The sequence below is a fragment of the Bos taurus genome, chromosome 14 (genome assembly GCF_002263795.3).
Source record: "Bos taurus isolate L1 Dominette 01449 registration number 42190680 breed Hereford chromosome 14, ARS-UCD2.0, whole genome shotgun sequence".
Classification (NCBI taxonomy): domain Eukaryota; kingdom Metazoa; phylum Chordata; class Mammalia; order Artiodactyla; family Bovidae; genus Bos; species Bos taurus.
In genome coordinates, this window is record NC_037341.1 from 15,177,493 (window position 1) to 15,204,873 (window position 27,381).

General features: G+C 42.6%; 1 protein-coding gene across 18 annotated transcripts; it reads right to left on the reverse strand.

The window, feature by feature from the left end:
* Positions 1-748: 748 nt before the first annotated feature.
* On the reverse strand, positions 749-27,364 carry ZNF572 (zinc finger protein 572). Of its 18 annotated transcripts, NR_198896.1 has the most exons (6): positions 27,250-27,364; positions 15,036-15,105; positions 5,589-5,700; positions 3,214-4,938; positions 1,308-1,381; positions 749-794 (listed from the first exon to the last, which is right to left on the reverse strand). NR_198896.1 is itself a non-coding variant. In XM_059874292.1 (5 exons), exons 4-5 carry the CDS (start codon positions 5,665-5,667, stop codon positions 3,428-3,430), a joined length of 1,590 nt encoding a protein of 529 aa, XP_059730275.1. In that variant the 5' UTR covers positions 5,668-5,700; positions 8,228-8,299; positions 15,036-15,105; positions 18,905-27,359; the 3' UTR covers positions 749-3,427. The 18 variants fall into 18 exon arrangements, 10 of the variants coding, with proteins under 10 accessions (XP_059730275.1, XP_059730276.1, XP_010810273.1 ...); XR_009490387.1 differs by lacking the exon at positions 27,250-27,364 and having other exon boundaries at positions 15,036-15,106; XR_009490385.1 differs by lacking the exons at positions 15,036-15,105; positions 27,250-27,364 and adding exons at positions 2,594-2,656; positions 7,317-8,033 and having other exon boundaries at positions 749-1,381.
* Positions 27,365-27,381: the final 17 nt, after the last annotated feature.

Sequence of the window (27,381 nt, forward strand, 5' to 3'; positions counted from 1 at the left end):
TCAGTAATAAGCACTACTACATGCAAAACAAGTATTGTGTCAAACTTCACCAAGCTTGTATTTTCAGAGCAAATCTAACCCACTTTGATCTGTAGTTATCTCAAGGTCATCAGACTATCCAATTATTAAATCTGATGATGGGTCAACATAATAAGCATAAAGAACTGCCAAGGAGAAAGGAGTTATCCAAAAGGCTGTACATTTTCCTTCTATTAGTCCATCCTTACCTCTGCTTCCCACTGCTATATGACCTCTGATAAACACATATTAGGTATCGGGTAAATTTTTGTTGAACAAATGATTATGCTGCTTGAAAGGAATTACACAAACTCAAATACAGAATACAAAGCAATGAGTTTGTCATTACAATGATTACTGGCAAAGGTGGGGATTAATGTATAGGAGCAATTGTCACATAGACTATAATCCTCTCTTTCTCATCATCAGTAAGGAAACTTCTACAGCATCAAGGAGAAGACCATCTGGTAGATTAAACTTGAATGGCTTAGAACAATGAAAGCAAACTTTTCTCTCAGGTACTATAACAGAGATTTACACCTGCATATTTCTGGTAGGCTGTAAAGCAACCGGGGAGCGAGCTCCCTGCTACATCTCTGAATATAAGCATCAACATGACCTTCCCCATCCCACTGTAGGGCTAAAATACCTAAGCCCCTACTTTGAGTAGGAAAAAATGAATACAGGAAGTAGTCTTCTCTTTAATTAAAAAGAAACTATGAAACATCACTTGTTAATAAGAATGCTTTATTTATTCAGGTGCTGAATCCTTTGTGCTGGCAAGAAAAACAGAAAATACAGAGAATATTTACTTTTGGGGGAGCTAAACAAAGAACCTATTTGCTGACTCATTAAAGTGAGGCAAAGGTATTAAATAGGATTACATCTGACTACATTAAATTCTCCATTGTTAAGTGACAAATCTCTCTTCGGTTTTCTGAATTTTCAACTCAAAGAGATTCTTGCCAAATTACTATTGAAGCCCATCTAAATCCATCTAAAATGTGAACATATATGCCTCTACAGGTATCAAGGTTTGTGAAGCAGGTTTTGTATAATTGTGGGCAGTCGTAAAACACAGTGTGGGACAGTAATAGGACACAAGTTACAGAGTTGTTAATCTTCAGATGCAAATTAACTAAAACTGAACTTGCTGTTTTGTTCTTTCTTGATTTAAACTTAGTCCTTTGTTTCATGAACAACAACAAAATTCAATAAGCCAAATCAAATAAAAGTGCTTTCAACAGTCTGCAGACTTAAAACACATTAATCTTGTGCTTTTATAATACCTTATTCCTTGGGGTTCCTGAGGTTGATCATAAAGAATCCACAAGCAGGAAAGTTTGGGACTGTACTGTTGCTTCTGAAAATGTATGGAGGATATTTTTCAATTTGTTTCAATTAATAATAACTAATTACCATTTATTTAGACCCATATTTTAAGCACTGTGCTAGCTGCTTTGCAAACATTCATTTAACACTTACCAAAACCGTGCAATGTAGACATTATCTCTTTTTTACAGATGAGGAACCAGGTTCAGAGTGGTTACTTGCCACACATAATGGGCTCCACGATTGTGAACCACCCCAACAGCTACTTCTTTGCAATTGATCATTAATCAGACTCTCATCAAACATCAAACTCTCAGTTGTCTGCGATAAAGAATACTGTATGTATACCTATGGCTGATTCATGTTGAGGTTTGACAGACAATAACAAAATTCTGTAAACCAATTATCCTTCAATTAAAAAACAAATAAATTAAAAAAGAAAAAGAATACTGTAAACACTTATCCTCAGATACCACAGTTTAAGACAACTGGGGTAACACTGCCTAACATATAAAGGTAACAGGATGCTTGAGTCAGAGGTCACACTAAAGCCAAAGATGCTCAAAATGTTTTCCCCCTTTCTAAAAGCAGAAAATCACCCCCAAAGACTTCTTGAATACCATTAACTATCAGCTTTGATTCATTTTTAAATCCCAAACAATATAAAAAGACACAGTTGCCTTGCCAGTACCAGGTGCATCACAGTCACGGAAGAAAATCCCCATGGACTTCTGCTACCCACCAGCCACAGAGAGCCCTCTGCCCCAGCTGTAACTGGCCCCTTCTGGCTCCACATTCCTAATATACACTTCTACTTATTCTTCAAAAAATATATTTTTGACTCACAAAAAAACAAGAGATGAAATCCTGGGCAAGTCCTGACCTTCCTATACACGTCTACCTTTTTACAGTGGCAGGAAAAAATGGAGGTGGGGACAGAGGAAATATCTTAATCCTTTACAACACACCATTCCCACTGAACAAATGAACAGGGAGAATAGTGTCTTGGTTACCAGATCCACACACCATGTACGTCAAGAGGCAAAAGCAAACTGCCGAGACTGGAACTTAGGAATCTGGGGCCCCGGCGGCAAACTGTCCCTGGACACTGGCTCAGACTCAATGAGTTAATTAATAGAAAAAGAACCCAGTGACTTTGATCTGATGAAGAATTATATAATAGGAAAACTGAGGGAAAAGGACCACTTGACAGAAAAATTCAAAACAGAATTATGAATCCTACCTCTTAATCTGACTTTGGCCAAGACAATGGGATCATATCTCTAGATAACTGAGATGGTTGAATCTAAAACATACAATCATCAAAACAGTGAACCGTTAGACCTAGTGCCTTCAAAACTCTATCTACTCCTAGACTATATTGTAATTCCTCTTGGAGAACAGAATCCCCAGAGCACATTTCCTACAAGAACCATCAAGAATGATGATCTCAAAAGAATTTTTTGTGATATTTAAAACAGTAGCCCCCAGTGGCTACTGAGCATTCAGCAAGGGGTTTACATGACTAAAGAACTCAATTTTAAATTTCATCTTAATCAATTTAAACTTAACTATCCACATATGGCTAGTGGCTGTTGCACCGAACAATGCAGTTCTAAAAGCTAATTTTCAGCAAATAACATATTTGAAAAAAAATTAGTCTTCTCTTCCTTAAGACTCAACAAAACAGCCAGGAGATCACATTATCTGTTCAAAAAAAATCTCTCTCTGGGCAAACCCGTAGGACAGCAATGATCTGTCACCACCCAGTCAGGCAACAGGAAATAAGATTCAATGACAATCTCATCTTTAGTCTCCCAGGATTTCTCTCCATGTTTTCCTTTGAAACTATTACTGTCTTACCTTAAATAAAAAATATTCTTCTTTCTCTCCATCACTGGCAGTATCTCTCACTGGGCAAATCTGGTGACCTGATAATCTGGGTCTTCCCAACCTTTAAGCTGGGAAGTTGACTTTTCCCACATGTTTTGGCAAACAAACCAAACAAATTTTACAACAGTGTGATCTGAGAACATCTTAATTGTAATTTTTGATAAAAAGAAACAGACTTTAGGACTCAGGAGGGAGATGAACTTGGGACTGAAAATGAAGGGATGAGTGCTATCTCCCCAGAATAGTTTTTCCAAGTCCATTCATGAGGAAAATCTTCCACTTCAGGAGACTCAAAAGATTTTCCTACGTGAATTTTCCGATGCTGACTGAGATAGGCACTTCGGCTGAAGCATTTCTCACAGTCAGTACATTTGTAAGGTTTTTCTCCCATGTGGGTCCTCCGGTGCCTGATAAGGTTAAAGCTCTGACTGAAGCACTCACCACAGTCAGGACATTTATAAGGTTTCTCTCCTGTGTGTGTCCTTTGGTGAATCACCAGGGTGGAACTCTGACTAAAAGTTTTCCAACACTCAGAACATCTGTAAGGTTTTTCTCCTGTATGCGTTCTCTGATGTCTTATGAGATGAGAGCTGAGGCCAAAACTCTTTCCACATTCACAACATTTATATGGCTTCTCTCCTGGCTGGATTCTGCATTCTTCTATCAGGCTATAGTTCTGACTCAAACTTTCTTCATACTCAGAACTTTGATAGGTTTTGTCATCTGTGTGCATTTTCTGATGTGTAACCAGGTTCGAACTTCGACTGAAATTCTTCCCACATTCTATACACTGATAGGGTTTTTCTCCTGTATGTATTCTCTGATGCTTGATTAGAGTAGAATTACAACCAAAGCCTTTTCCACATTCAGGACATTTATAGGGTTTCTCACCAGTGTGTGTCCGCTGGTGACGAATCAAACTAGAGCTCTGACTAAAACTCTTCCCACAGTCGGGGCACTTATAAGGTTTTTCTCCAGTGTGGGTCCTCTGATGTTCTACAAGCACATAACTATGGCTGAAGCATTTCCCACAAAGCGGACATTCATATGGTTTTTCACCTGTATGCGATCGGTGATGCTGAATAAGGTGAGAGCTGCTGCTGAAACTCTTCGCACACTCAGGACATTTATAGGGTTTCTCTCCCGTGTGAGTTCTTTCATGGATAATAAGATGGGAAGTGTTGCTGAAGCTTTTCCCACATTCACCACATTGGTAGGGCTTCTCGCCTGTGTGTGTTCTCAGGTGCTGAATCAAGTGAGAGCTGTTACTGAAGCACTTTCCACACTCAGAACATCTGTAAGGTTTTTCTCCTGAGTGGGTCCTCTGGTGAATTCGAAGATGAGAACTATTACTGAAGCTTTTCCAACATTCAGAACATTTGTAGGGTTTGTCCCCAAAGGATGGGTTCTGCTGGCCAGCAGGCCCGGTATGGTCTCCTGGGCTCCATCCCCAGTGATTGGGTTGTTCCTCCTCTTTTTCTGTACAATTTCTCTGACTCCCCAAGTTGCTATCATTCTCATAGGAATCATCACGTTCAGTTTTACCTCCTTGGGACCCTGTCAACAGTATTTCTTTTGTGTCTTCATCCTTATAATTTTCTGGGCCATCACTTCTAGACCATTTTGAGGCTCTCTCTTTATCTGCCTTGGAGTTACTGAACTGAACAGTTTTCAAATTATTCTTACTTTCATCTCCTGCAGGAATAAACAAATACCCTGAAATTCTGAATTACAGGGGAAGACAGGGAATAACAAACTCAAACCTTGTAAAATGTTTTAGATTTTTAAAGTGTTTCCAGAAGAATATTAAACAATTATTAGTTGGGGGGAGAAAAAAGTGTTTACAGCTAGTTTTACTTCTTTTATTCAATGTGTTCATCAGAAGCAGGTGAATTTTTCGTATTTATAACAACAGTAATGAAGTGTCTGGTCAGTTCTCACCAATTGCCATGGTGGATATCAAAATATTAATAAAAATAAGTTCACTGAATTTTATTCTAGAAGACTTTAAAGAGAGAAAGTGAATAGAACACTATCTGAGGTAAAAATTAGACAAAAAAATTAGTTAAAATCTGAGCAAACAAAGAAATAGCAATGATACCCACTACTTATTAAGAATGGTAGTTTTGCATATAGTGTATCAGTATCTTAAAAAATATGCAAGACAGATATTATCATTCACTTTTCTTAAAGATGAGAAAACTGAGGCTAAAAGAGTTTTCATAGCTTGTGACAGACCAGGGAAATCAAAGTCTGTCTCATTCTAATGCCCTGATTTTTCTATACATTCTACAGCATGTCTTAAAACAAATTCCTAAAGGATTCAGATCTTCTTGATGTCTCACCTGTAATAGTGTTTTTCAAACTCTCCTTCTTTGTGAGGCCATTAGAATCTGAGACCAATAGTTTTTGCTCTTGTTCCATCACAATGATCAGTCAGATTAGGGATCAGAAATCCTGTAGAAGGAAACAAGTTATGTTTAAAGGCATTTGTTAACATTTCTCCTTCCTTCCTTCCAACCATTGCAACACAACGGCTGTTAAGCACTTAATATTCTGCAGACCATACTGAACATAAGAAACATGGGCTTTTGAAAATCCTTTCAGATAATCTAACCTCAGATTCAAGTTATTTAGGATTAAGCATTAATCCAATTTACCTTTCCCAGGGAAATAATTTAAAAATTAAACCTTTGCAATAAAGTCTGATGATCAAGGTTTAAAAATAGAATAAATATTAATACTGTCCACTTGGAACTCAGAAACACTTGTGGTTGAAAAACTGAAGTAGTTTTTTGGAAAAGGCATCAATAGTAAGACTTTACGAATTGATATGCAGGTATAAAAAGCAGCTAAAGAGAAACTGTTTCATTTACAAAGAATAAGTGGATCCTTGACAGAAGGATGAAACCTTTGAAGTTAATTTTAAACAAAAGTTAGGATTTACTTGACTAGTAACAATAAATTAAGACAAAGTAGAGCTAAAATAATTACAGCCAATAATCTCTAAATATAAAAGGGAGGCTAACAAGGGACCTCTTCCTTATCTCTTACTATCATAATCACAAAATCCCTTTCAGCCTAAGCTTTATCTTCTGGACCCAATTACAACCCCTGACCTACTTGAGGGACTGGAAGGCAATTATATATGGACTCGGCATCCATTTCAGGATTATTAAAAAATAGCACAATTCAAGAAAAATGAGAGTTTAAAAGAAGGCACACACAGAGAAAATAAAAGACTTATACTTTTCAATCTGTTACTGCCTATTATGTCATGCAGTGAACCAGATACCTTACACATAATGTTTCTCATGTAATTCTTTCAAGAGCTCCCTGAAGTGTATAAAAATATTGCTGTTGTTTTTCCTAAGTCATGTCCAACTCTTTTGCAACCCCATGGACTGTAGCCCACCAGTCTCCTCTGCCCATAGAATTTCCCAAGCAAGAATACTGGAGTGGGTTGCCATTTCCTTCTATAGGGGATCTTCCCAACCCAGCGATAGAACCCGCATCTCCTCCATTAGCAAGTGGATTCTTTACCACTGAGCCCTCAGGAAAGCCTTGTATAAACAGGTACCAGCATGTTATAGGTGAACAAAAGAGACATTAAGAAACTTTCCCAAGGTCACACAACCGGAACATGGTAGAGCAGGATTCAGTCCCAAATTCGTTGGACAGTGAATTTAATACTCTTGTCTATTATAGTAAACAACTAGAGAAGAAAGCAGAAACTGGGCATAATTCCAACCAGCAAATGATCAGGCCTTTTATTTTGTAATATATTGACTTCCATCACCAGCACCTCCCCTAATGCCTGCACCACAAACCTTCGAGGGATCTTAGTTCTCCAAACAGGGATTGAACCCCAGGCCCTGCAATGAGAGTGCCAAGCCCTAATCACTGGCCTGCCAGGGAATTCCTATATTGACTGCATTTTTAGAAAACCAATTTATATCCCTAGACCTTATATCAAAAGAAGCTGGTATTCTCTAAGCACCTTCTATATATATATGAAACTTGTCTAAATTACAAGTATGTCCAATGTTTGTGTAGGGAAAAAAAGCACACACCTGAATGAAAAAAAAAGTTGTTCAAATGGAATAGTATGTTTTACCATCGGAGTTACATACTTCTATCGCAGTCCTCACAAAAGAAGCATTAGTCTACCTAAGATACCCGTGCTACCATTTTCCCTGCTAAGAAACTTATTAATTTTGGTAACAGAGGAGCCCTCAGGAACACTAGCTCAGCAAAACGGTAGCAAACTTAAGGCCACAGTTGGTATTAAAAGGCTGTCCCTAAGATGTCACGCCGCAGAGAAAGGCTGTTTTTACTGCCTAGAGCAAAAAGGTGATTAGGCACGGGGCAGTGCTTCGGCTTGACTCCCAAAGAAAATGCAATTTCTGAAGCTTAGCTTTAAAAAGCGTCGGCTGGGAGCACAGGTCGGGTACACTGCGGGTGAGTCCCAGGGGAACAGATCGTCTCCAGTCGACACGGTCCTTTCAGGGACGTCTCAGGGGAGGGAGGCGCGGTGGCCCGAGCTGCTGGAGATGCTGGGCCTTCGCCCTTCACAGCAGCGGCAGTTCTTTGCAGGATGAACATTGCAGCCTGGGCGACGCAGCTTCCGCTCCTCCTGCCCGAAACCCTCGGCTCCGTCCCTCTCCCCGAGAAGGAACTCACTGTTCTGGGGGCTACATACAAGGCGCCCCGCACAACCAGCAGGCCCGGAATTAGGAGCCCACTCTACTTCTGACCCCACCAACCTAAGGTCCGAACCTCTCAAACCCGGAAGTCAGAAACAGGAAGTTCCCTCTTCTCCCACAGTGGGCTTGATGGAGCCTCTCTAGAAAACAGTGGTGGCTGGCTCTCGTTGATCTTAACCCTTAGGCTCCCGGACAAGAAGGAGTGTGCCGGTGGTATTCCTCTTCTTTGTGGACACGTTTGCCGACTCTGATTCTCATCCCTCACATTTATCAGGTACCTTATAACAGGGGACCAGATGGAGCTGATACTTTTCCTTGCCATCGGGGCATCATCAGATTTCTCATCATCACTGGAATTAAAATGAAGCGAGTATTTGTTAAGCGCCGACTCTGTTTCCCACCGCTGTGAACTGGGAGGTATATATTTAAGCCATCTGTGAAACAGGGCGCGAAGGCATCCATCCACATATAAAACAACTAGTTTACGTTGTTGTTTTATATGTTTTATAGAGGCAACGTTATGAATAATATTTGGTGAAACAGACTCTCCTCTTTCATTACAGAGAAACTAGAAATCAATCCCTTCATCTCCCCGCATCAATCTAAGTCTGCACTGCAACCATCTCTTCCTTCCCTCCAATTACAACATCGGATTGGTCCTTCGCATTTTAAAGGAGCCCTCCAGTACCGGTCACTTTCCTTTCTACCTTCATGGGATCCTTACACTATCAACTAAACTCCTGACTCTCCCACCACCATCCCCAAATAGTCCTTCAGTTTTTCTTTCTTATTTTTTAACGCCTGACGTTTCCATTTTATCATTTCCAACTCGTCTTTTAACTCATTTCTCCTGTAGTGAAAAACAATAAATCACTAAGATCATCAATGACCTCTGCGTTCTTAGCACATTAGTATTTTTTGGTTCCCAAGTCCCCTTTCAGGAGTTTTGACACTGCTTTCTTCTAGAAACACTCTTTTGAGGGGGCACTGCACTCTCCTCACTGTCCTCCAACAACTCTAGTAAGTCCTGTCTTTCACAAGCCTGTGTGTGTGCGTGTGCTCAGTCATGTCTGACTCTGCAACCCCATGGATGGTAGCCCGCCAGGCTCCTCTCTCCATGGGATTTCCCAGGCAAGAATATTGAAGTGGGTTGCCATTTCCTTCTCCAGGGTACCTTCCCAACCCAGGAACTGAACCCATGTCTCCCAAGTCTCTTTCATTGGTAGGTGGATTCTTCACCACTGAGCCACCTGGGAAGCCCCTCACTTCCAGGACCCAGGGACAAAGACCAGACAAATTCTTGTTATACAACAGGAACCAATCCAGTCCTTCTTCCCTGCACCCTTCCAATCGCCTCAGACGGTGAAAAGTGCCCCACCACTGCTGATTCTCTGCCACTATCACCATCACCACCACCACAACCACCAGAGGAAGAAACTCCTCTCTGCTCTTTTCCACAGCCCAGGAATACTCATGTGACTGAGAGATAAACTTGGTACTTGCTATGGTGTGAATTGTGCCCCTCCCTACCAACTCATATGTTGAAACCCTAAACACCCAATGTGATGGTATTAGGAGGTGGGGCCTTTGGGAAGTAATTGGGTCTAGATGAGGTCGTAAGAATGGGACCCTCATGATGGGATTAATGCCTTTATAAGAAAAGACACCAAAGATTGATATTCCCCTCTCCCCTCATCACACATCCTCTCTCTCCATTCCATGTGAGGGCACATATTGGCACCCTGATCTCAGACTTTCAACTTTCAGAACCATAAAGAAGTAAATTTCTGTTGTTTAAGCCACCCAGGATATATGGTATTTTGCTGATCTGATAATATGAGCAGAGCAGCTCATATGTACATTGTCAGGTTTTATCCTTTGCAGGGTTATTTAAAACAGAAGGTGGTTTATAAGATGGAATCCCTGATTGGCAGATGGGGCAAGGCCATGTCATGAGAAGCAGCATGATGTCCTAATCAGCAAGTTCTTTGCCTCACATACAAGATTTGTGACTCTTAACTAAGAGATCAAACCTCAGCCACAGTGACTTGGGTATGATGGGCATCTTCCCAGGTCTGAGGATTACTTATTTTTAGTGGTGGGCTTTCCAGTGCTTTGAGCAGATCTTTGGCTCTTTTTTTCCCCCCCATCATCTCTCCTCCCTCTTCTCCCTGCATTATTTGGCCTGAGAATATGTGCCAAGAATTTCTACTGAAATAATCCCTGCTCCAAATGCCCATGACTCAGCACCTCCAAGATGGATTCTAATGGAATACAGACTCAGTTTAAGGAATATGTATGAGCTGGCACAGAGCGCCAAAGATATCGGAAACCAAAAACCATAAATTTCCAAGGCAGAGGACCATTTTATTGAAACAGATATCAAAGAAAATGCAACATCTTTTTTCAAAATGGGTGAGAGGGATGGGTGTTTGGGTTGGGAAGGAAAAGAAATGTCGGTATGGATTTTATTCTGGTACAGCAAGTAAAAGGGATCAACAGCTCAGAGTCTAGATTGTCCCTTTCTCATACTAGCCTGGAATGCTCTTTCCTTAGTCACGTTAAGTGCTCAGAATTCTAAACTGTGTCAGCAGGTGGCTCCAGAGGCAGCTGTTTGGTGAGACTGCCACAAAATTAAAATAATGCTGCAGAGTAACGCATCCCAGTATAATCTTAAAACAAACGTGATATTTGTAGCAATGAGATTTAACAAAAGTAAAATCTGAATGTAATAAAGGGTTATAAGCATGGATATTCTCTAACAGGAACCATATGGAATTAAATACAAGACAGAGAAAGAATTTTGCTGGGTGCCAAACACCAGTCTCCATAATATTAAGGGTCCCTTCTCCTCTTTGGCCAGATTTTCTCTACAGTTAGTTGTCCCCAATGTTCCCATTCTGGCTCCTACCCCACTGCAAGCCAGTCACCCTCCAGCAGACAGAGGATCAAGATGAAGCAGGCCTCAATCTGGCTGTAGATGAGAATGCCAGTTCTTAGGGCCAGTTCTGTTTTAGAGCCACAGAGCTGAATGATGTAGAAAGTTGCAAAACTGGTGTCAAGATTTTCAGGAAACCAGAAGGACATCATCTGGAAATCTGAGGTGTGAGTACACATTATGAAGCCTGGACTATGGCAAAGGGCACCTGATGCATTTCTAAATACACCAAATGCTAGAAGGCAGAGTGGTTACCAGTCAGAACTATGAAAACAGGGGAATTTCTTCAGGACATTTTTCCACTTGCTCTCTTGGATACCAGTCTCCTATCTGCAACTGTGCACCTGCCCTCTTAACTTCAGACCAATCTACCAATCGTCAGCACCCCTCCTAGATATTGGGGCTTCCTTGGTGGCTCAGATGGTAAAGAATCCGTCTGCCAATGCAGGATACACGGGTTTCGTCCCTGAGTCAAGAAGATCCCCTGGAGAAGGAAATGGCAACCCACTCTAGCATTCTTGCCTGGAAACAGTAGGCTACTGTCCATGGGCAAAGAGTTAGACACGACTTATCAAATAAACCACCACCACCTACGAGATGTTACCTCCTCCAGCCTCTTCATTTTATCCTTTGTCTCTCAGCCCATCCCTAGAGGTGTTGATATACTCACGGGTCAGGATGAGTAGCATCTGTAGAATCACAGACCCAGAGTTGGCAGGAGGAAGGAAGGTGGAGAATAATATTTGTGCGAGGCTTTCTGTGGCCCAGACACTGGCTATCCGTTCTCTCACCTCATCCTCACAGCCATCCTGCATGATGAAGGGGCCAGTTGTCCAGCTCTTTGCATATTGAGGAAACTGACACAAAGAGCTTAAGATAAAAGGAAGCAGAGGGAGTGGAGGCCCTCAACAAAACCTGTCCTGCCCAATGGCAGCCCTATAGATCTCTTTCGAAGTCATGAACCCATGCCTTCTCCTGGATATTCTTTTGCAGTGAATGCCACCCCCAGGCAGAAAGTTGCTCCCAGCACCAACTTAAACTATTCATTTCCCTTAGCCCGTAACCAACCCAAAGTCACTAAATTCTGCTGATCCTGCCCCTGAACAGCTCTCAAATGTGTCCACACCTCAGCTCTCCCACCATCACTTCCCTAGGCCAGGGCATCATCATTTCTTATTCTTGGTATTTCTATTTCCTAGCTGGCTCAAGAGGTGTGTGTATGGAAGGTGAAGGGGGGAGGTTGAGGAAGAGTTGAGGAGCTGTAGAAATATCCCATTTTAGTTGATTTTTACAATATTAAATCAAATAATAACATATGTGGAATACTCATATTACCATACTTGGCACTATAACTACTCAGTCTGTGAGTGTGTGTGGGTGTGTATTCAGTCACTCAGGACTCTGCAACTCCAGGAACTACAGGTTCCTCTGTCCATGGAATTCTCCAGGCTAGAATTCTGGAGTGGGTTTCCATTTCCTACTCCAATACATGGTATTAATATGTAAATCACATGCAAAAGACTTCCTGGTTACCATGTTTAATATCTTAACTGCAGCTCAGCTGAAGGGTCATGCTTTTTTTTCTCCTTCTATCTAGAAATCACTTTTTAATCCCCCTGAAACTTCTTCCTCTACATTCCTCATTAAATCCTATTCATTTTAGATCTTAGAAGAGATGCTATTGACTTTTATGATATTCATTTGTCAAAAAAAGTCTATTCAATCTAAGGAGGACTATATAGATAAGTCTTAAGTCTCTCTGCCTGTGCTTCACAGTGTATTAATTTAGGATAAGCTAAGCTAAGCTAAGCTAAGTCACTTCAGTAGTGTCCAACTCTGTGCGACCCCATAGACAGCAGCCCACCAGGTGCCCCCATCCCTGGGATTCTCCAGGCAAGAACACTGGAGTGGGTTGCCATTTCCTTCTCCAATGCATCAAAGTGAAAACTGAAAGTGAAATCGCTCAGTTGTGTCCGACTCTTAGCGACCCCATGGACTGCAGCCTACCAGGCTCCCCTGCCCATGAGATTTTCAGGCAAAGTACTGGAGTGGGGTGCCATTGCAAACTCTGAAAGAGAGGTGATATTACCAGCTTTACCTCATGAAAGAAGTACCGCACTGGATTTCTCTTGGAGTTGGTTCAGAAAGTACTTTTTGGGGTTTCCCTTGTGGTCCAGTGGTTAGGACTCAGTGTTTTCATCGTCAAGGGCCTGGGTTCAATCCCTGCTTGGGGAACTAAGATGCCAGAAGCCATGCAGCAAGGCCAAAAAATAAAAAGCACCTTTTGCAAAGAATCATCTCGCACGACATCAGATGATAGCCAAAACTGGTAGGTAAACAGGCATTCATAATCAAGTAAAGTAGCTATGAAAATACTCAATATTTTAGACCATCCTCTTAGGATCCATTTGTGAATAGATCGGAATATCTTTGGTTATCTTTGATTGGCACTACCGGTAGTCAGTTAGGCAAGTGCTATGAACTGAATTGTCTCCCCTCGAAGTTTGTATGTTGAAATCTTAACCCCTCAGTGTGACTATATTTGAATACAGAGCTTTTAAGTAGGTAATTTGGGTTAAATGAGCTCATAAAGGTGGGGTCCTGACTCAATAGGACTGATGTCCTTACAAGAAGGGACAAACACCAGGGATGTGAGCATACAAAGAAAAGGCCATGGGAGGACCCAGCAAGAAGACGACCACCTGTAAGCTAAGGAGAAGGGCCTCAGGATAAATCAAACTGTCGACACCTTGGTGTTGGACTTCTAGACTCTAGAACGCTGAGAATTACATTTCTGATGTTTAAGCCATCCAGCCTGAGAGATTTTGTTATGGAGGCCCTAGCAAGGAAGACAGCAAGGAACAGGAATGCTAAATTCCCTATCAAGTGCAGGATGGCTTGGTATTACATAGACAGCATATTAAAAAGCAGAGACATTACTTTGCCGACAAAGGTCCATCTAGTCAAAGCTATGGTTTTTCTAATAGTCATGTAATGATGTGAGAGTTGGACTATAAAGAAAGCTAAGCACCAAAGAATTGATGTGTTTGAACTGTGGTGCTGGAGAAGACTCTTGAGAGTCCCTTGGACTGCAAGGAGATCCAACCAGTCCATCCTAAAGGAAATCAGTCCTGAATACTCATTGGAAAGATGGATGCTGAAGCTGAAACTCCAATACTTTGGTCACCTGATGGGAAGAACTGACTCATTGGAAAAGACCCTGATGCTGGGAAAGATTGAAGGCGGGAGGAGAAGGGGATGACAGAGGATGAAATGGTTGGATGGCATCACTGACTTAATGGGCATGAGTTTGAGTAAGCTCTGGGAGTTGGTGATGGACAGGGAAGCCTGGCATGCTGCAGCCCATGGGGTCACAAAGAGTTGGACACGACTGAGTGACTGAACTGACACTAAAATACTGTCCTGTCTCAAATGCAAATAACACTGAGAAACACCAATCTGGTCCCAACTGTTCATCTTACAGGTGACTCCATTACACTTGTGTCTGAGGCAAAGCACCTTGTTTTGTTTGCATTGATCTGTCAGGTGTTGGCACAGTGTCTGGCACTCAGTATGAGCTTAGTAATCATGAGGGTGTGAGATCTTTCAAAGTATTCGTGTGCTTATTGCATTTTACCTTTCTTTATTGCAGTTCACCCGAGCCATTCTTCTGCTTGAGGGTGATATACAACTTATTATTGAGAGACTAAAAAGATAGACTGGGATAATATTTAGCTTTTGACATTCAAAAATAAGATTTTGCTGCAAGACAACAATTGTGTTCCTTGCTAAGCGCCTGTCTTGAGAGAGGATTTTTAAAAGTCCTTTAGTGTATCAGGGGCCTGGTTTGGGACTCAGGCAAAGGAGTTCTTCCTCGGAAGTTCCATAAAGAATATGAAGCCCTTTGGCTGAAGGCCAAGAACTTTAGTTTGAAAAGAGTCACACTAGAAGCAGGGAGCTATTACCCACTCTGTCCTTTCCTGGCCCGACCTCCCATCTAAAAATTGCAGTCCAGTCACTTATGATCATTCTATTCTATGCTTGTTTCTTTGCTTATCATTTTTCTCTATGATTAGAATGTCAACTGCAAGAGGCAACTGCAAGTTGTCTATTTAACTACTGCTGTATTCCCAGCATCAGAAACATACCTGGAACCTCAATAAATATTTACTGAACGGAATGAATGTGTCTTCTTTTCTCTTCATTTCCCTTTCACATCTAAAGAAGGAGAAGAAGAAATAATTTGAGAGGATATTTTTTAAAGCTTTTGAATTCATTCACTGAATTGCTCTGCTTGCTGAGAAAATCCTAAGAACTTCATAAAACCATACTGAAAGATCTAAAGAAGAAGCATCTCTTAACAGCTCTTTGTTCTTCTCTTCATTCTGCTTCCTTGTGTTCCTTTGCAGTTTATACTGTGACAAATGACATCTCTAATGGCACTGGGCCACTAATTGTTGAGAAAGTACAGATTTTTTTTAAAAAGCTGATGTTCTGGGTGCCTGCCTGTTTCTGGCAAGCAAACCTGGGGATATTTTCCATGAATGGTGAAAGGTTTCCTTTCTCAGTAGTGGAACCTCATGGGTCCTAAATCCTAGTGGAGCTGCCCAGAGAAGCATGTCATGTCCCTGAAGGACATCAGACCTCCTTGTTCATCATCTCTGTGGGGAGCATGTATGGGTAAAAAAATGAAGATAGGATTCTGAACTAGAAAGCAATTTTTTCAGGAAATCCTGTGTTCAGATCACCAACTTTGGGCAATGAATGTTGGGACTTTTCGTTGCCACAAAAGAATAAATGTTTTAGGAAACATCAAGCCAAATGATCAAGAATGTGGATTCAGACAAAGGATGTGGACCATCAGATTCTTTATTAGTAGCCAGAAAAATCAACTTCAGGAAGCAACATAAATAAAGTAACCATATGATTTATCACCCAAACCCGCACGCTTCAGATAGTGAAAGCAGCTCTATGAAGGATTACTCTGAGACAATAACTGGAAACCAGGACTGTCTCGGGAATACTTGGGTGAATGGTGGCCTTAATCATAGGGAGAGGCAGACCCCTCTTCCTGTGCAGAGTACCCTGGACTTTTCCCTGCTCATCTTTTTTCTTTGGCAGGAGACATAAATCTTCACCTCTTTTTTTGAACACAAGTGTCTTTTCAGTTCTGAACAACACAGTTCAGAAAAAAACAGACCTGGTTGGGTCAAGTAATGAAGAACCAGTTCTTTCTTGTTTTGTGCCACTATGTCTAATCAGTTTGGACCCCAAAGCTCGAGAAAGGTAATCAGTACTTGGAAGATGCAATGGAGAAGGAAGAAAAAAAAAAAAGATAATATGGCTTCTGCAGGACAGAGAGTTCAAGAGGCTGATGAAAAAAGAGAGGACAACACGGACAACGTATAGTCTGAGAGCTGGGCAGCGAACAGCTTGGGTATTATCAGTGTCCATGTCCTTCACCTGGGAAAGGCAGGTTTTGTCATGTGGAGAAGACCATGGGGCTTCCTAGAGTAAGCACAGATTGCCCCATCTGGCTGGCTAGATCATTTGTTTCCTGGTCACCGTCAGTATCTCAGTGGTCACTGCAATATCTGTTATGGCAAGAACTTGCTTCCGGATATAGTTACTTATACAAAAGTGTATGACAAGGACTTCGCTGGTGGTCCAGTGGCTAAGACTCTGCACTCGCAATGCAAGGGGCCTGAGTTTGATCCCTGGTCAGGGAACAAACTAGATCCCACATGCCACAACTAAGAGCTTATGTGCTGCAACTAAAGACTCTGCCTGTTACAACTAAGACCCGGTGCAGCCAAATAAATATTTTTTAGAGTACATGATAATAGTGATTAGTAATTACATTTCTAATACCAACACATAACCTTTGCTGAATGCTTTTATAATTTTTACATTTTTTACTACTATTTTAAGTTCATACATGTAAAAGTGCTTAAAACAATGTCTGCTGCTGCTGCTGCGTCGCTTCAGTCGTGTCCAACTCTGTGTGACCCCATAGACGGCAGCCAACCAGGCTTCCCCTCCCTGGGATTCTCCAGGCAAGAACACTGGAGTGGGTTGCCATTTCCTTCTCCAATGCATGAAAGTGAAAAGTGAAAGTGAAGTCACTCAGTCGTGTCCGACTCTAGCGACCCCATGAACTGCAGCCTACCAGGCTCCTCCGTCCATGGGATTTTCTAGGCAAAAGTACTGGAGTGGGGTGCCATTGCCTTCTCCGAAAACAATGTCTAGCATGTAATAAATACTACTTAAGTATTTTCTTTTATCATTGTCATTACTATTTCATTTGATTCTCACTAACACCCTGCAGAATAGGTTGGCCAGATATGACAGAGAAGAAAATTAAGCATGGCTTGGCTAAGTTTATTTTCCACTGTTACCCAGCCTATCAGTTTCAGCAGCACAACCCTGGTCAGAATTCTTTGGGTTCAGCTAAGAACAGAGGAGCCCGGTAGGCTGCAGTCCATGAGGTTGCTCAGAGTCAGACAGGACTGAGCGACTTCACTTTCACTTTTCACCTTCGTGCATTGGAGAAGGAAATGGCAACCCACTCCAGTATTCTTGCCTGGAGAATCCCAGGGATGGCGGAGCCTGGTGGGCTGCCGTCTATGGGGTCGCACAGAGTCGGACACGACTGAAGTGACTTAGCAGCAGTAGCAGCAGCAAGAACAGTATCTTCCGTCCTCTGAGCCCATAATTTTAGCATACGAGTACAGAGTCTGAAATCATATCCCATACAGTTAACAGAAGCTGGTGCCTTAATAGAAGTCCTTGCGTGTGTCTTACAGAATAGCAGATAATGGAACAGCATGTTAAAACCCCTCTGCTTGTGACCTGTCTTTATTTAGTCAAGCCTGCTTTAGATGTTTTTCCTTTCTTAACTGCACACCCTCCAAGCTTCATGTAGCCCAGGTAGTGTATCACCAGACTTCTTAACCACCCTTATAGACAATGCCTCTTGACAAATGGTTCACTATAATAATGGGCAGGAGAAGGCTTAAGTTGTTTTCCAGGAAACTGGAATCACCTTCTGCCCCAGCTCAAGCCAGCTAAGATTCGTTGGGACCACCAACCCCACAGCTGGGCCTGTGTAGTCGTCCAGTGAGTGAACTTTTGACGTCAAAAGGCTTAAAACTCCACCCTCAGATCATGCTAGGTGTCTCTATTTTTGAACACGCATCCCAGAAAGAAAGCTGTAACCAGGTATGTCTACACAGAACACCAATCACCTCTCCTTTCCCTTCCTCCAACCCACTCTCCCTATGTCAAAGACCAGCCTGCTTCTTCAGCCCACAAAAATCTCAAGCTCCTCATCTTTCAGGAGGTGGATTTGTGACTTGTTCTCCTGTCTCCTTGCTTGGCTGTCTTGTGAACAAACTCTTTTTCAGCTAGAAACCTCAGGGTTTGGCTTGCTGTGAGGTGGGCAAAGGAGCCTGGTTCGGTAACAACTTCCTCCTGTTTCCCAAAGTAACATACTCTGGGGACGCTTAGCTATTTGGAACCTTGAAGCAAGCTTGCCTGCCCTCAAAAGCTCAGGGGCATCCTGAGGCCACAGTGTGACGGATCTTGTTGTGGGCTTCTCTGGAAAGGTCCAGTTTGGACCTGGAGGTGGAACTTTGCCAGTGTCTTAGGGTTTTCCGGAGGAACAGAACCAACAGTGTGTGTGTGTGTGTGTGTGTGTGTGTGTGTGTATGCATGTTGTTGTTTAGTCGCTAAGTCGTGTCTGACTCTTTGCGACCCCATGGACTGCAGCCCACCAGCTCCTCTGTCCGTGGGATTTCCCAAGCAAGAATACTGGAATGGGTTGCCATTTCCTTCTCCAGGGCATCTTCCCAACCCAGGAATCAAACCTGCGTCTCCTGCACTGGCAAGTGGGTTCTTTACCACTGAGACACCAGGGAACACCATATATATACATACATATATATATATATACACACACGCATTCCTTTTATTATAATAACTATATATGTATGTATGTATGTATGTATCTACCTACCTATCTATCTCCTGTTGGTCCTGAAGGCTGACAAGTCCCAAGATCTGCAAACAGATTCAGCAAACTGGAGACCCAGAAGAGCCGATGGTTTAGTTTCAGTCTCAATCTAAAGTCCTGGAACACAGGAACAGTGAAGTTTGGGTCCAAGTTTCAGTTTGGGTCCAAGATGGGAAAAAGCACCACTGTTCTAGTGCAAGGCTGTCAGGTAGAAGAATCCTCTCTTTTTCTTCTCTTTTTTTTTGTGCTGTGTCTTCATTGTGATGTGTGAGATTCTCTTGTTGTGCAGCACAGGCTCTAGAGCGCACAGGCTTCAGTAGCTGTGACGCATGGGCTCTCTGGTTGCGGTGTGTGGGCTTAGTTGTCCAGCAGCATGTGGGATCTTAGTTCCCCGATCAGGGACTGAACCCACGGTCCCCTGCATTGGAAGCTGGATTCTAAACCACTGGACCACCAAAGAAGTCCCAGAATAGACAACTCCTACTCAGGTGATGGTCAGCCCTGTTGTTCTCTTCAGGCCTTCAACTGATTGGATGAGGCCCACACATATTACAGAGAAAAATCTGCTTCACTCAGTCTATTGATTTAAATGTTAAACTTATCCAAATCACCCTAACAGAAACCCCCAGAATAAAGTTTGGCTAAATATCTAGACACCCGGTAGTACAATCAAGTCACACGTAAAACTAACCATCACAGTTGGTATCATAGACAAAGAGAGTCATTTGGGAATCTCTAAGCAGAAATCAGTGCTCCTGAAACACACATTCAGGGAGACCTATAGCTAGCCAAGGCGTTTTTGTGGAGGGCTAGAGCTCAGGGGATATGTAAGGGAAATGAAGGCCACACATCAGCCCACCAAGGGGAACCAGCACTGCCACAGAGTACTGCTGATGTTCCTGAGCTGAAAGTTCTTCTTAAATCTGTTTAAAAGTCTCATCTTAAAAATGGGCTATATTTACTGCTAAAATAATTAGAAAATCTGAGAAAAGAAATTGCAATCAGAATTCTATCAATAATCATAGCAAATACTAAACCTTCGTTTCTTCCATTTTTTATTCGCTTATTTATAGGGTTTTTTTTTTTAACATACAGGTTTTTATATATTGTTGTTGAGTCACTGAGTTGTGTCTCACTCTTTTGTGACCCCATGGACTGTGTAGCCCGCCACTCTCCTCTGTCCATGGGATTTCCCAGGCAAGAATATTGGAGCAGGTTGCCATTTTCTTCACCAGGGGATCTTCCCAACCCAGGGATTGAACCCATGTCTCCTGCACTGGCAGGTGGATTCTTCACCACTGAGCCGCAAGGGAAGCCCAGGTTTTTATATAGTTGTAGACAAAACTGTATAGGGAAAGTTGTGTTCTGTGTTGAGAATGTATTACACTTGACTACAGGCAGATTTGTTCCCTGGGAGACATGTGGCATGTGTGTCTCTGTTGGTTTTCAAAACAAGGCAGGAGGGCATGCTTTAGGCCCACTGGTACAGGCCGGGGATGCTGCTAAACACGCTGCAATGCACAGGACAAAACCACGTCCCCGCCCCCAAGCGCTCTCCGATACAAATGTTGAGAAACTCTCTTATACTTTATCAGATCAGATCAGTCGCTCAGTCGGGTCCGACTCTTTGCAACCCCATGAATCGCAGCACGCCAGGCTTCCCTGTCCATCACCAACCCCCGGAGTTCACCGAGACTCACGTCCATCGAGTCTACTGTAATACAGTGTTCAATATTACTACATTGTCTCTGAACTAATTTAGCCTATGTGTTAGGTTTTTGGCACATTGTGGGTACTGAATGAAACATTAATGAATGAGTAATATTCCATTGAGTTAATATGAAGAAATTTCCATAACTATCCCCCTATTATTGGACATTAAGGTTAAGAAATCTTGCTACTAAAAACTTATACTGCAATGAATATTATGCAAATATCTTAAGTTGAAATACATTTTTTAGATTAATTCTCAGTTGTGAAATCAAAGGTTGATTTGTACAAGAGGAGACTGGTAATGTTTTGTGATCAATAGTACATGCTTTAGGTTCCTGAAAGCAGAAACTTGCCTTATTTAATGTTTTATGATCCATAAAACTTAATGCAGTGCCTTGCATACACAATATCTCAGTAAGTGTTCATTTAATATTAATTTTTATCATGTTAAGGAAGCATTCCTCAAGATACAGTTTACTAAGAAATGTTTTTTTTAATTAGGAGATCATATTTTCTTCTTTGATCTATAAAACATTAACATTAACCAATTCCAGTGCTATGTTACCCTTGTATTCTTGAAATTAATCCTACTGGGTCATAAGTATTAGTCCGTTTACATACTGATTGAGTTGAGCTGTTGGTATTTCATCTCAGTTTTACTCCAAGAGAGACTGGTTTATAATCTTATTTTTGTGCTATCTTTTCTTAGACATGTACAAAGGGAGAGGAATGGTGGCAAAATGTCCACACAGAATGGGGAAGTTACAGAAGGAAGCAGATGAGGAAATCACATGGAGAGACAAATGTACTGTGGAGAAAAGAATAAATCATATCTTAAATGCATGCCTCACTTTTTGGTGTCTTTAAGCTCCTTTAAAAGGGTCTTTTAAAGAGAGCATACAGCTATATTAAAAAAAAAAAAAAGCATTATGCCAAACTACCATAAATCTCTCTAAGTAAATAAATGGATGAATAAACAGTCTTTCATCCTGGAAGAATTTATTCAACGTACTCCCATGCATCAATTATTCAATAAATGAGAGGCACCTAATGTACCCACCATTGTGTTAGATGCTATGGCTATCATGGGGAGTACGTCATTCTGTCTAGCGGATGCCGCCACATCTTGGGATGTTCACTAGGTAATGCTACTCTTAACCTAAAGTGCTAGGGGGGAATAAGTGGTTTCTTTAATTACAAAATTAATATATGCTTAATGCAAAAGAGAGAGAAACATCAAGAAATTTACATACATCATGGTTCCATCACCATTCAAAAGTAACTACTGTTCTTGTTATATAAAAATGTGTAACAGGCTTCCTTGGTGGCTCAGTGGTGAAGGATCTCCCTGACAATGCATGGGACAGGGGTTCAATTCCTGGTCTGGGACGATCCCACATGCCACAGGACAACTAAGCCTCAGCGCCACAACTACTGAGACCTGCGAGCCTAGAGCCTGCGCTCCGCAGGAGAAACACTGCAATGAGAAGCCCGCGTATGCAACCTCCTCCTCGTCACGACCAGAGAAGGCCTGCAACAGCAGCAAAAACCCAGCACAGCAAAGAATAAATAAACCTTTTAAAAAAATCTATAACAAATCTACAACGCAGTGGCTAAAACAATTTATCATTATTTCTCGAGTTCTGGGCCTGAAGGGCTCAGTGCGGCAGTTCTTGGTGTGCCTCAGATACTGGTGGTCAAAGGACATCTTTTCCTTCCTGATCCTTCCATGTGACTAGCTTGGGTTTCCTCACAGCATGGTGGTTTCAGGGTCCTCGCACTTCTTACACGGCAGATGGCTTCTCTATGAGCAAGCACTCTGAGAGACACAAGCAGAGGCGGCAAGGCTCCTTGGGACCTAGCCTCAGAACTCACACAACCTGACTTCAGTAGAATTCTGTTAATCAGTGCAGTCATAAGTCAGGCCACGTGAGGGGGCAGTGGAACAGACTGCAACTCTGGCTCGTGTGTAGAGGGGAGAAGGAAACCATGGTGCTCAGCCGTGTTGGAGACAAGCCACCGTAATCACCTCTCCTTGTCAGGATGACTTTAGTAATTTTCTACATAACCAAAATATAGGTGTTTAAATCAGGACATTAACATTTGATGATGGCAGCTATCTAATTCTCAGAACTCTACTCAAGTCATGCCAGTGATGTCAACAAAAGAACCCAGTTCAGAATCACATGCTACATTTAGCTGAGACCCATAGATGAGGAGGGGTTCCAAGGAGAAGCACTGGCCAGCGCAAAGCTCCTGCCACGGACAGACTTGGAGGTGTTCAAAGCACAGCTAGAGGATCAGACTGGGCTGGAGCACAGGATGAAGAGGACAGTAGAAAAGATGAGGGTGGAGAGATGGAGTCCAGCCCAAATCATGAAAGGCCAGGAGGCACAGGTAAAGGAGCACAGAGCTTGCTCTAAGCACAGGGAATCCAGGGGAGAGTTTCCAGCAGGAGGAGTAAGAGATATGAATGTTGAAATCCCAGGGTTGGAGTCAGGCCAGGAGAGACTATAGGTGAGCCCCAGCTTCAGAGCTGAGTCCTATTCCAATGGGGCTTCCAGTCCACATTTGCGAGGGAGCCAGGAGCGAATGACAAGGAGTCACGTCCATTAGGAATCTGTGGGATTTTTAAGGTCCCTATGCTTGCTGTTTTTGCAACCTCCATAAAATCCTAAGACTCATGGATTTCTCTTTGGAGAATGAGGCAATAAGGTGGAGCTGGAGATAAGATATGTTGAGGAATGGAGTAGCAGGCAGCTAGCCAAGGGGAGGAAAAGCAGCTAAGGTCCCAGAGTCTGCAGTCAAAAAAAAAAAAAAAAAAAGGAAACACCAGAACCAGCAGGTTTGAGCTTGAGAAACAGAAAGGCAAGGAGACCAAAAGGGAACTTTTATATCTAATTACACCCACTCAGTTGTATAGGCAGCCCTTTTGTCAGAGCACCTTAGCCAAGCTCTTCCAATAGTATCTGATCACACTGTCAAATTAACACTTCTACATCACTTACTCACATTTGACTCACTCTTTGCTTGATTTTGGCAGCAGGATCTGACAGGGACAGCGGGTTTTATTGGTGACAGGGAACCAACTTGAGGTACTTAAAATGCAGTGCTGAAAACCGGAGTGGAGAATGATTTTATCCTAATAGGCTGTGGAGATTTCTGAATGCAGAGGGACCAACTGAAAAGTGGGTCGAGCAAGCCAGGCCCCCAGTCGCTGATGACTTGGGTCAGTTGGTATAAAAAGGAAACCAAGCTGAATGCAAGGGAAAGAGCAAGGTTCGAGTCTTCTTAATTTTCCTACTGGTTTTTCTGCCTGGATTGTGAATATTACTCCCTGTCCTCTGAAGGCACATTTTGTTTTCATCTCCAAGTTCATGAATGCTATGCTCAGCATGTGAAACTTACTCAGCGGAGGTTATGAAATAATTCTTCAGGAAAGAAATAGACCAGAGAATTAAGTGGGTGAACAAAAATAGGTCATGGCATGATGATGGAAGGGCTGCTAGCCAAAGCTCTGGCGCCCGAGGGCAGCCATCTGCTGGGGCACCAGGCAGTGCCCACCTCCACCGTCCAGGCTCACTCCCACTTCTGGCCACGAGCCTGTCCTAGAACGATGGTGCAGAAACAGCCACTGCCTCTCATCGCCTTGGGAAAGCAGGATCTTTCTGTTGTTTAGCCACCTTACAGGGTGGAATTCCACCTCAGCATTCAAATCCTGGCTTGCTAGTTCTGTGACACTGTGACACTGAATTTTTTTTTTTTTTTTTTGAGTCTCAGCTTTCTTCTCTGTAAAACAGAAGGTGATAATTCTTACCTAGGATTTTGAGAGTAGGTACTCAATTGACAATGTATTTTGCACACAGAAAAATAGTGATAGCATGTGACACCCGCTTTGCCACTCTGCAACCATCTGGGCAAGCTATTTAAAACACCGTGTGCCTCCGTTTCCCCACTAGCCATGTAGGGGAATGATCAAATAAAAGCTATCTCACACAGTGTTAGGAGATTTAAAGGGATTAACATGGGGAAAGTGCTGAGAATGGTCTGGCACGTATGTATCAGGTTTCTTCCTCCTGCACCCACTTTAACATCCATGTTGGCGACTTCCCCATGTTTATAAGAATGAAACCAACTGAAAATGTGCAGGTAGAAACAAGTCATGGAATTCCCATCCTGACAATTGCCTCTTGGATTTGTATTTCTGTTTCTTAGAAGAACATTGTCGTCATCAGAACTTCCAATGAAGTTCCTGAACATTTAAGTTGAATAAGCTTTATAAGAACAGTCTTGTGGGAATTTCCCTGGTGTTCCAGTGGTTAAGACTTCGTCTTCCAACGCAGGGGATGCAGGTTCGATCCCCAGTCAGGAAACTGAGATCTCACAGGGCAACTAAGCCCACATACCTCAACTAAAGAGAGAAGCCTGTGCACCGCAATGAAAGATCCCATGTGCTGCAACTAAGACTCAACGCTGTGTGCGCTGTGCTTAGTCGCTCAGTCGTGTCTGACTCTTTATGACCCCATGGACTGTAGCCCGCCAGGCTCCTCTGCCCATAGGATTCTCCAGGCAAGAATATTTGAGTGGGCTGCCATTTTCTCCCTCAGGGAATCTTTCCAGGGATCGAACCCACATCTCTTACTTACTTACATCTCTCCTGCATTGGCAGGCAGGTTCCTTACCACTAGAGCCACCTGGGAAGCCCAAGAACCAATGCAGCTAAAAATAAAATATATAGATATACTTTTTTTTAAAAAAAATAGACTTGTTTTAGGCCAGTGGTCATTACCTTCTATGCTTTCCTACTTTTCACCAGCCCATCCCCCCTGCCACTTGCTAACATGTGGCATGATTCCTCATGGCTTCCAGGGAGGGTGGTGGTCACTGGTGAGGCTTGAGCCTCTCCCTCATCCAGCTGCTAGAATGTCCGCCTGCAGTAGATGTAACAGGTGAGAGGGATCCGGAGAGACACCAGATCCAGTAGTGGGCAACCTCTGAGGGGCTTTGCATGAACAGCTTCCTCATACAACTCTGTGGAACCATCAAAGAAAAAAGGCAAAGTCTGAGGAACTTAATGCCAACTTTAGGTCAAGGTGTCAACCATGAGGAACACCTGGTCACTGTGCATTAGGGTGCATCGTCTTGTACACATTCTGTCAACAAGATTCCTCAGAGCAAAGGGGTGGATGAATGCACAGGTGTTGGCCATGACCTGGAACAATGCTCCAGAGGAGAAAAACATGCTGCAAATTGATCTTTTGCGGATGGGAAGGAAAAGAACTGGATGAATTGTTGCTTCTCCTTCCCCTGGGAACGGCAGAGTTGTCTGGGTTGTAATTTAGGAGGCAGGTGTCAGGGAAGAAAAGTTCCTTATGACTCTAAAGGACTTTGATAGGACTCTAAAGAACTACAATACAGCAGGTGACAGCTGACATATCCTGACAGCTTCAGGTCAGGTTTTTCATAGCAGATTCTGGAGAAATGCATTGGTCTATTGTCAGAACTAGAGGAGGAGCAAGAAGAGAAGTCTCCTAAAAAATTCTTTCAGCTTGCATATTCAGGCTCCCAGACTATGGTGCAGCCACATTTCTGAGCTCAGAGTCATGGCAAACAGGCTGAATGGCTATAAATGTGACAGTGGGTTTGGAGGAGAAAGAAAGGGTTCAAGAAATGGATCTCTCTACACTAGTCTGCTCATCTTGGTTGAACTCAGGACAACCCTGAAGGGTCATTCTAGTTCCAGAATTCCAAATGGCATCAATGCCATGTGAATAGTGTAATTAAGGTTTAATCAAGGCCTTTCTGATTCTATCAAGACTATTCTCTGAACTACTGTGCTCTACTGTTAGCATGGAGTCATGCAGAAAACAGCAGGGAGTGAAAGAAACAGGAACCATCACTGTCTACTTGGCCAGTACCTGGGCCAAGAGCTGCTTCCTGAACCTGCCTGTCCCCCACTCACAGTGGCATGGTGGGTGGGAGGTCATGGTAGATAGCTACTTTGTCATGTTTCCTATTGAGTTTTACTGCTTAGTCAACAGAAGCTGCTAACTCATGGAGTCACAGACAGCACGATCTAGAGATGAAGTTTTAGGAAATGCATATTTGGATGGTAAGAGCTAGAATATTACAATTCAAGGTAATCAGCTATGTCCTACATGATTATTTTGGATAGCAGTGGAATTGATGAAATCAGAGCTCACATCGGTATCCATGGGAGTTTTATTAGTGCGTGGTTCTGGCCTGAGGAACCTGTGCTCCATTTTGAACTCTTAGGATCATACTAAGATCCTACTGGTCATCCATCCCTCCTTCCACCCATTCATCTGTCATCAAAGATTCATTTATCACCTATCATACATCAGGCACTCTGCTGGACCCTGAGATTGAAAGATGGTTAACGAATAGCATCTGCTGGAGGAGCCTAGTGTCCCTTGGAGGTGACAATTATTTGCAATACCATGGCATGAATGCTTGAACCTGTTGGCTTAGAGTAAATTATGCTGCAATAACAAATGGTGTCCAAAATCCCAGTAGTTGACAACCATGAAGGTTTATCACATTACTTGATCTCTACAGGTTCCCTGAAACTCTGCTCCACATCTTCATTAGGGAACCAAGTTAGTAGGACTAGCCTGTTTCTGGAAGATGCTGATCTCATGACACGGGGGGGAAAAGAGAGAGTGGAAATAAGAGAGTAGCTAGCTCTTCAAAGCTTCTTCTGGTCCCAGGCACATGTCACTTCTGCTCACATTTCATTGGCCAAA

Excerpts from the sequence above, each read along its gene's own strand:
- ZNF572 (XM_059874298.1), bottom strand. The coding sequence starts at position 5,667 with ATGGAACAAGAGCAAAAACTATTGGTCTCAGATTCTAATGGCCTCACA. Across the intron at positions 4,939-5,588 it reads TTTGAAAAACACTATTACAG|GAGATGAAAGTAAGAATAAT; the intron begins GTGAGACATCAA and ends TTATTCCTGCAG.